This window comes from Bison bison, unplaced genomic scaffold (assembly GCF_000754665.1).
Source record: "Bison bison bison isolate TAMUID 2011002044 unplaced genomic scaffold, Bison_UMD1.0 scf7180017864484, whole genome shotgun sequence".
Taxonomy (NCBI): domain Eukaryota; kingdom Metazoa; phylum Chordata; class Mammalia; order Artiodactyla; family Bovidae; genus Bison; species Bison bison.
The window spans coordinates 5,024,760-5,032,509 of NW_011495044.1; the positions used below are offsets into that span (position 1 = coordinate 5,024,760).

At 51.6% G+C, this 7,750-nt stretch overlaps 1 protein-coding gene across 2 annotated transcripts in view; it reads left to right on the forward strand.

The window, feature by feature from the left end:
- Positions 1-7,750, forward strand: part of NT5C1A (5'-nucleotidase, cytosolic IA) — a 19,106-nt gene that overhangs the window by 587 nt on the left and 10,769 nt on the right. Inside the window, exon 2 of one of the 2 annotated variants that reach the window (XM_010862737.1) lies at positions 14-203. In XM_010862737.1, coding sequence (XP_010861039.1) covers positions 78-203 — 126 coding nt within the window. In that variant the 5' untranslated portion in view covers positions 14-77. Of the gene's footprint in view, positions 1-6; positions 204-7,750 lie in introns of those variants that run through there. The other variant, XM_010862736.1, reaches the window with a different exon arrangement.

Consider the following 7,750-nt stretch of genomic DNA (forward strand, 5'->3'; position numbering starts at 1 on the left):
CTCCCTCCCGCAGCCCAGTCCCGCCGGCTCCGCTTTCCGCAGCCTCCTGCTTCGGCCAGGCCGGGTCAGAGCCGAGCATGGAACCCGGGGAGCCCCGGGAGCCCCGCGAGCCCGGGCCAGGAGCAGAGACCGCCGCGGCCCCGCAGTGGGAGGAAGCCAAGACTTTCTATGACAACCTCGCGCCCCAGAAGAAACCCAAATCGGTAAGACCAGGGCATGGGTATGGGGCAGGGCAGGGTGAGGGTCACTCTAGGAGGGGTCGTCAGCCCTTCGGAGAGGGACCCGTGGTGCCCCTCCGAGAAGGGACGCAGGTCCTCATCACCAGCATATGCCAGGCCGTTGGCACAGGCTCCGTTTTATTTTGAGAGCTCTGGTCGGGTGTTTTTTTTATCTCGGGACTCCGGTTCCACGCCAGGATCCTCCTCCCCCATGCTGTCATCAGGGCCCAGCTCCGAGCCGCGGCCCAGCCGGGGGCACGGGGGCAGCACTTGTTGGCAAAGCCGGTCAGCGGCGCCTGCAGAAGCGCCGGGGCTCAGGTAACCGAACTCTGTAAATCCGGCTCCTTGCTGTGCGCTCTGGTTTCTGCCATCCTGCGCACAGGGCTCCGGCTCGGGGTGCCAGGCTCCCTGGGTTTTAAGAGAAGGGAGCTGCACTGGAATCTGCGCTCTGAGCTTAGGGCTCTGCGTGCCTGACTCGGGTCCCAGCGCTGGACTGTGCCCCAGCTCCGGGCTCTCCTCCCCTCACAGGGTAGCCCTCGGTGGCATCAGCGTTTCTGCTACCTAGGTGGTCGCCTCAGCCCTCCAGGACTCACACAGAGGAGGAGTCTCGTCTCCCCTTGGTTCCTGGGCCTTGCTCACTCCAACTTCCCCAATCTCAGAGCTTGGGAAGGGGATGGAGGATGGAAGCTAGCTCAGAGCATCCTCCAAAGAGCTCCAAACTGACCTTAAAGCACCCTGCTGCTTCCCTCCAAAGACCCCTTCCATGAGGCCCACCTGGTCACCAGTCATTCCCTGCTGCACCTCCAGTCCTGCTCAGCAGTGCAGATTGAGAGATGAATTAGGCTGAGTCCCTGCCCCAGGAGCTCACAGAGACCCTAGATATGGTGAATGCCCAGGTGAAAACCTTAGCAGTGGGAGCATAAGGCAGTGACTGCCAACTCAGGAAGTCTTGTAGAGGTGGCTTGGTTTGAGCTGATCTTAAAGCCCGAGTAGGTGGACCTTCCCAGACAGGGAAACAGGATGAGCAAAAGACACACGGTCGATGTCTTTGAAACTGAGTGAGAAAGTAAAATGCAGGATCTTTAGGAGAGGAGTTGGGAAGATGCCAGAGACCCACAGAGGGCCTTGAGTGCCGCATTAAAAAGTCCAGATCTTATTCAGTGGGGTTGCTGCTGCTGCTGCTGCTAAGTTGTGTCTGACTGTGCGACCCCATAGACAGCAGCCCACCAGGCTCCCCCGTCCTTGGGATTCTCCAGGCAAGAACACTGGAGTGGGTTGCCATTTCCTCTTCCAATGCATGAAAGTGAAAAGTGAAACTGAAGTTGTTCAGTCGTGCCCGACTCCTAGCGACACCATGGACTGCAGCCTACCAGGCTCCTCCATCCATGGGATTTTCCAGGCAAGAGTACTGGAGTGGGGTGCCATTGCCTTCTCCAGTGGGGTTAGAGGTCTTAAAATTAGGCTCCATGAAGACCCATGTTTCAGGGTGTCTGCTTACAGATGAAGTCAATTCATTTTCTTTCTTCCTCAAACTATGTTTTACAAAAGTAAAAATATGTGATAAAACTCAGCTCACTCAAATGTGTTGGTGGACATGTTAGCACCTTGGAGACCGCCAGTGTGTTACCTTATGCTACAGGTCGATGATCTCTTTTAGCAAACCTCAGAATGAAGTTTTTATGGTGATCTGTTTTAACAGAAGAGTATCGTGAGATTGCTGACAACTGTGGTTGAGTTTCCTGAGGCTTGTAGTTTAAAATAGAACAAAACAAAAAAGCCTTTTTACCATTCGCAGCCACTTATTGGTATGAATCAGGACTTTCTCAATGCTGTGCAAAACCCAGCAAATTGAAACATAAACAAACTGACTAGATGATGAAGTTTAAATTCTCACTGGCCTCCTGTATTCATTGGTGGACATTAAATATAAATATACCACAAACATCTGAATACATAATACATTTGAATTCATGTGTGTGAAAGTGAAAGTTGCTCAGTTGTGTCTGACTCTTTGGGACCCCATGGACTGCACCATGAAATTCTCCAGGCCAGAATACTGGAGTGGGTAGCCTTTCTCTCGTCCAGGGGATCTTCCAAACCCAGGTCTCCCACATTGCAGGTGGATTCTTTACCAGCTGAGCCACCGGGGAAGCCCAAGAACACTGGAGTGGGTAGCCTATCCCTTCTCTAGGGGATCTTCCTGACCCAGGAATTGAACCGGGGCCTCCTACATTGCAGGCAGATTCTTTACCAACTGAGCTGTCAGGGAAGCCCTATTGAATTCATGGTATGAATTTATACCAATAAAATATGGTACTATATGGTTTACATATTGGGGCTCTCCCAAAAAGTTTATTTGCATCAATGTCAACCTACTTTTTAAACAAGTATGAAAACCATTATGAGCTACTACAGGATTTTTCAACAAGGGATTAACTTGGTTCGTTTTCATTTTAGCAAGGTCACTTTGCTAAAGTGAGGCTGTGTTTGTGGATGGCTTGGAGAGGGTGTGCCTGGTAACAGGCAGAGCAGTGAAGAGGCTGGTTCCTGCCTGGGGAGGAAGCTGGACTAATGTCACAGCCTCAGGGATGGAAAGAAGGGGATGGAGACTAGGGTGGTGAGTGGAGCTCACCAGTCCGTTTCCTCCGGGAGCTCAGGCCCAGTCGTCAGTTATGACCTCTCGGTCAGTCCCTGGACCTTGCTGTTCTCTGGGTGGCAAGGAGACTGGCGGCTTCCTGGCCCCTACTCCTTCCTGTGGGAACCCCTCCCCCCACTGGCTATTTTGGGGGCTTTGGGCCTCCTGGGCTGGTCTGGCCTAGACTTATTCTCATCCCCCGGCTCCTGAGTGAAATAGTTAACCCTGAAGGTCTATATGAGGCCCTCATCTCAAGAGGTCAGAGGACTTCCTAAGTCCAGACCTATCTTGTTCCCCTCTCCTCCAGCAATTCTTCTGTCTCTAAGTCCTTCTAGAAACAGCAGTTTGTGGCCATGTTCCTATCTTGGGCCCAACAGGCAAAATCCCAGGGCCTCAATGCGAGCTCTTCGGGCAGGCAGGTGGGGCCAGGTTGCCCTGAATGACGCCTCAATCTTGTCCCTGAAGCAGGAGTAACCAGCCGGTTCCCCAACACCACTCCAGTGAAAGACAGAGAGAGCTGGAGGGACCTGGCTTCTTGGAGTCCAGAGCTCTTAAACTGAGACCTTGGTCTGGCATAGAGGGTCTTTCTGATCCATGGTTCAGTCCGATGTCTGGACTTCTTCCTGATTTCTGGAGGAACTGCCCTGAGGTACACCTGATGGCATTTGACAGGGTGGCCTCCCTCTGCAGCGAGGTCCAAGGACATCTCTAGGTGCTTGGCTTCTCCCCAGCTCTGAGCAGCCCCTTTCCCCTGTTCTTTCAGCTCTGCCTGGAGCCTGGACAGGCTGTTCCTCTCTTCCAGCTGGGATCTGAATTTTCCACAGCATCTAAGGCCCTCTAGGCCCTTAGACTCCTCCTCACTTGTACAGAGTCAGAGCAGGCTAAGCAGGAGAGCAGGGTCCCATCCTGGGACTCTCCATTTTGGGGGTAAAGAGTCCTACCCTTTGAAACCTCTGTCTGAAGGCATGGTGCCCCTTACCAGTTCCCCCAGATCTGGAAAGGGAGGCCAGGAGGGTAGGGAAGCATCCAGGACAGTGGATGTAGCAGGGGTTGGGGTCTTCCAGGAGTGCTTGAGGAGGGGAGTAGAGGTGGGTGGTGCTGCTGTGTGGACGGAGGCCAGAGGCTTAAGATCTTATCCTGGCTCTGCCGTGGCTTTGCTGGATGACCTCGAGTAATACTCTGCCCGTCTCTGGGCCTCTTTCCCCATCTGTCAAAGAAGGAAGTGGAGACTCCTGGGACTGAGGCAGCTGGGATCTTTTTCTTGCAATGGCCAGAGGTGGGATGCGATGGGATATGTGCAGGTCAGCCAGAGAAGACCCAGGACACAGCAGTCTGGCAGGGACTGTGGGACAGAAAGTGAGGAGCGAGACCTTGGCTGGCTGCCTGGGCTGGAGCGGCGGCTTGGGAACCTGCCTGAAGGGGCTGGGAGGGCAGCTGGCTCTCTGTCCTTGAAGGGGTGATGGGCTGTCCCTGGGGCAGTAAGTCCAGGGGGTGAGGCAAGCTCAGCTCCTGCCTTGAAGGCCAGCAGACCTCCTGGGTTTATGAGAGCGGGTCTCCCCACCTCCCTCGCAACTGTACTCTTACCGTCCCAGGCCATCCCTCTATTACCCCTTTTCTTTAATTTTTACCTTCCTTCCTTGAAGGCTCACAGTGGCTAAGGGGGTTGGGAGGTACCCAGCCCAAGGACACACAGACACTGGGGGTGGTTGGTGGCTGACAGAGTTACTGGGCTGAGCCCCAGACGACGGTCACCTGTCCTGCCAACACCTTAGACTCGCCCTGCTGGCCCCACATACTGTCTTGAATGGGGTAAAAGTCAAATGCAAACTGAGGTCTGCCTCATGAGTCTGGGGACTCTGGTCTTCTGTTCCTACTTTGAGGTTCTAAAGCTTCATTAGCCACTATGGCTACTTAAGTTTAAACTGATTAAAATTATATGCAATTAAAAATTCAGTTCCTCCTTCTCACTGGCTGCATTTCAAGTGGCTCTCTAGCCACATACAGCCACACGGACAGTGCTGGACATTTCCATTTTCACAGAGAGGTCTATTGGACATTGTTCCTCTAGAGGAGGCATGGACCTCTGCCTTGGGGATAGATCATAAGCTCCGTGGGGGCAGGGATCACATCTGTATGGTCCCCCATACAGTGCCTGTCACATGGTCATCACTCAGTGTTGTCAACTGATTGGGACCCAGGCTTGACTCCAGAGAGAAAAATTGGGATTGACTGCGTGGCTGCCAGGGCTGCTAGGAGCAGGCCACAATGCAAGGTCCATTTATGAGACTTGCCCCCAACTTGAGTCCCTGCTTCCTCATCTGTCAAATGGGAACCATGGTCCCAAGATTGCTCAAGTCACAGAGATGTAGTGGGACTCTCTAGACAACTGTGAGTCCCTTGGGGACCTGCATTCTCATCCTCCACAGGGATTATGCAGGGTCCGGCTGCTGCCTGTGGCGGCATTCCCCTCTCCCTATTCCACAGGAGGTGCTGAAGGAGTTCTGAGACCCTTGTGGGCCCCTGAAAGAAAGCCTTCTGGCATCTGGCACCTGCCTACTCTTCTGGGCTCAGCTACACTCTGCCCCCATGCACAGGGCTCTGCTCACCTTTGTGAAGGCACGGCATGTGTTCACAGCTCCTCATGCCTTCCTTCACCCCACTCCTCCTTCAAGGCTCTGCTGAGACGCCCCCTCTCCCATAGCAGCTTCCTCTGAACTTTGCTTTCGCCTGGTTCTAGCATTCATTTCAGGCCCTTTTGCACCTCTGTTTACCCATCTTTCTCCCCCACCAGCTTCTGACTCTCAGGGCAGGAGCCGAGTCTCTACCAGGACCATCCTCAGGCAGAGCCCAGGTGCTTGGCACAAAGAAACAATAATAAATGTTTGTCAAATCTGCGTCAACTCAAACAGTATTCTCTGAGCGTCTACTATATTTCAAGCAATTTGAACAGTTAAGGGCACTGCAGTGAAGTTTCTGGTTCGTGTTAAATTTGTTATGGCAAATACTGTCTTTCATTAAAATAAATTGCTTAAAAGTTCAGAGACATTAAATATTTACTGAGCACCTACTATATGCTAAGCACAGTTTGGAGGACTAGAGATACAATAAATGAACAAGATAACTCTGGTTCCTGCTCCCTCATAACTTAAGCATGGTTCCTGCTTCTAGAACTCTGCCTAGAAACGGAAATAGTTAAATAAGCAATTGCACTTCCCTGGTGGCTCAGTGGTAAAGAATCCACCTGCTAATGCAAGAGACTCTGGTTTGGTCCCTGGGGTCAAGAAGAGCCCCTCGAGTAGGAAATGGTAACCCACTCCAGTATTCTTGCCTGGGAAATCCCATGGACACAGGAGTCTTGTGGATTACAGTCCTTGGGGTCGCAAAAGAGTCAGACACGACCTAAGGACTCAACAACAACAACAACAGATAAGCAATTATGTACATTAACATATATGCACATATATAGTTGTTGTCAGAGGTTTATTGAAAATATTACAGCAGAGCAGAAAGATTCAAATGGCTCCACATGGTCTTTTGAAATTCATCCCAGCTGTAGGCTGAGTGACCGGCAGATTGGACAGACTACCAAAGTCCAGGAGATTCAGCATTTCCTTAGTGTCAAGCATCTACATCAATGAATTATACTAAAAGGAAAAAATTTACTAAGTTTACTAAAATTTTACTAAAAAGGAAATCGGTAGGAAATGTAGCAAGCCCATTACTAGGGATAAGGGACAGTTTTGTAAAGATGATATGTAGTTTGAGACCTGAGGGTTGAGTAGAAGTTGGCTGGATGGGGAGTCAGGGAAAGAGCAAATCAGGCAGAGAAAACATCCAGTGTAAAAGTTCAGAGAAGGGGTGGGGGAAGATGTGCTCAGACATAGAAAGGTCAGATAGAGCAAAGCAGGGTAATGAGAAGGTAGGAGAGGAGACAGAGGTAGGAGTCTCATGAAGGGCTTCCTACTCCATCCTCAAGGCTGCTGATCAGAGTGTGAGAAGAATTTGATGACAGTGGGTGCATGTGTGCTAAGTCACTTCACTTGTGTCTGACTCTTTGCGACTCTATGGACCGTAGCCCACCAGGCTCCTCTGTCCATGGGGTTCTCCAGGCAAGAATATCGGAGTGGGTTGCCATGCCCTCCTCCAGGGGATCTTCCCAACCCAGGGACTGAACCTGTGTCTCTTATGTCTTCTGTATTGGCAGGCAGGTTCTTTACCACACAGAGGGCACTACTGAAGGGGGTGGGCATGATCAGATCTGAATTTGAGAAAAATCCCCTGACGACAATATGGACCACATATTGGAGGGAATAAGAAATGGTGATGGCTGGCCCATGGTAGGGAAGACGGGAAGAAGTGGATGGATTCTAGTAGAGTGGATAGGTTTTGGTGACTGATTGAAGGGGAAGGGAGCAGAGGAAGAGGGAAGACTTGAGGTTGACTTCTGGGCTCTGGGCTGGGGGATGAGTGATTGGTTGTGCGGAGCACTGAGATGAGGAAGAGGGGAGCGGGGTGAGGCTTGAGGGTGGACAGATTGCTGTCCTTGGGAATTCAGCCTTGGGCATGATGAGTTTGAGTGTTTGTTAGTCAACTGGGCAGTTAGAAATAACAGTCTGGAGCTCAGGAGAAAGATCTAGGCTGGAGACAGATTTTCTTCTATAATTGTCATGCTTCTGGGCGCCATTTCTTCCCAGGGGCGTGTAGCTCCCATTTTATAAAGGACACCTTCTGAAGACCATCTTGAGCATCAATCATACTCTGGCTACTTACACTGTATTCATTTTTCTGTCATGTCAAGCTGGGCAGCTAGACTGCAAACTCCCTGAGGACATGGCCTCTCACCAGATTGTCCTCCTCCTTGGGGAGCCATCGTCTCTCCCCAGTCCCCAGCTGGGTC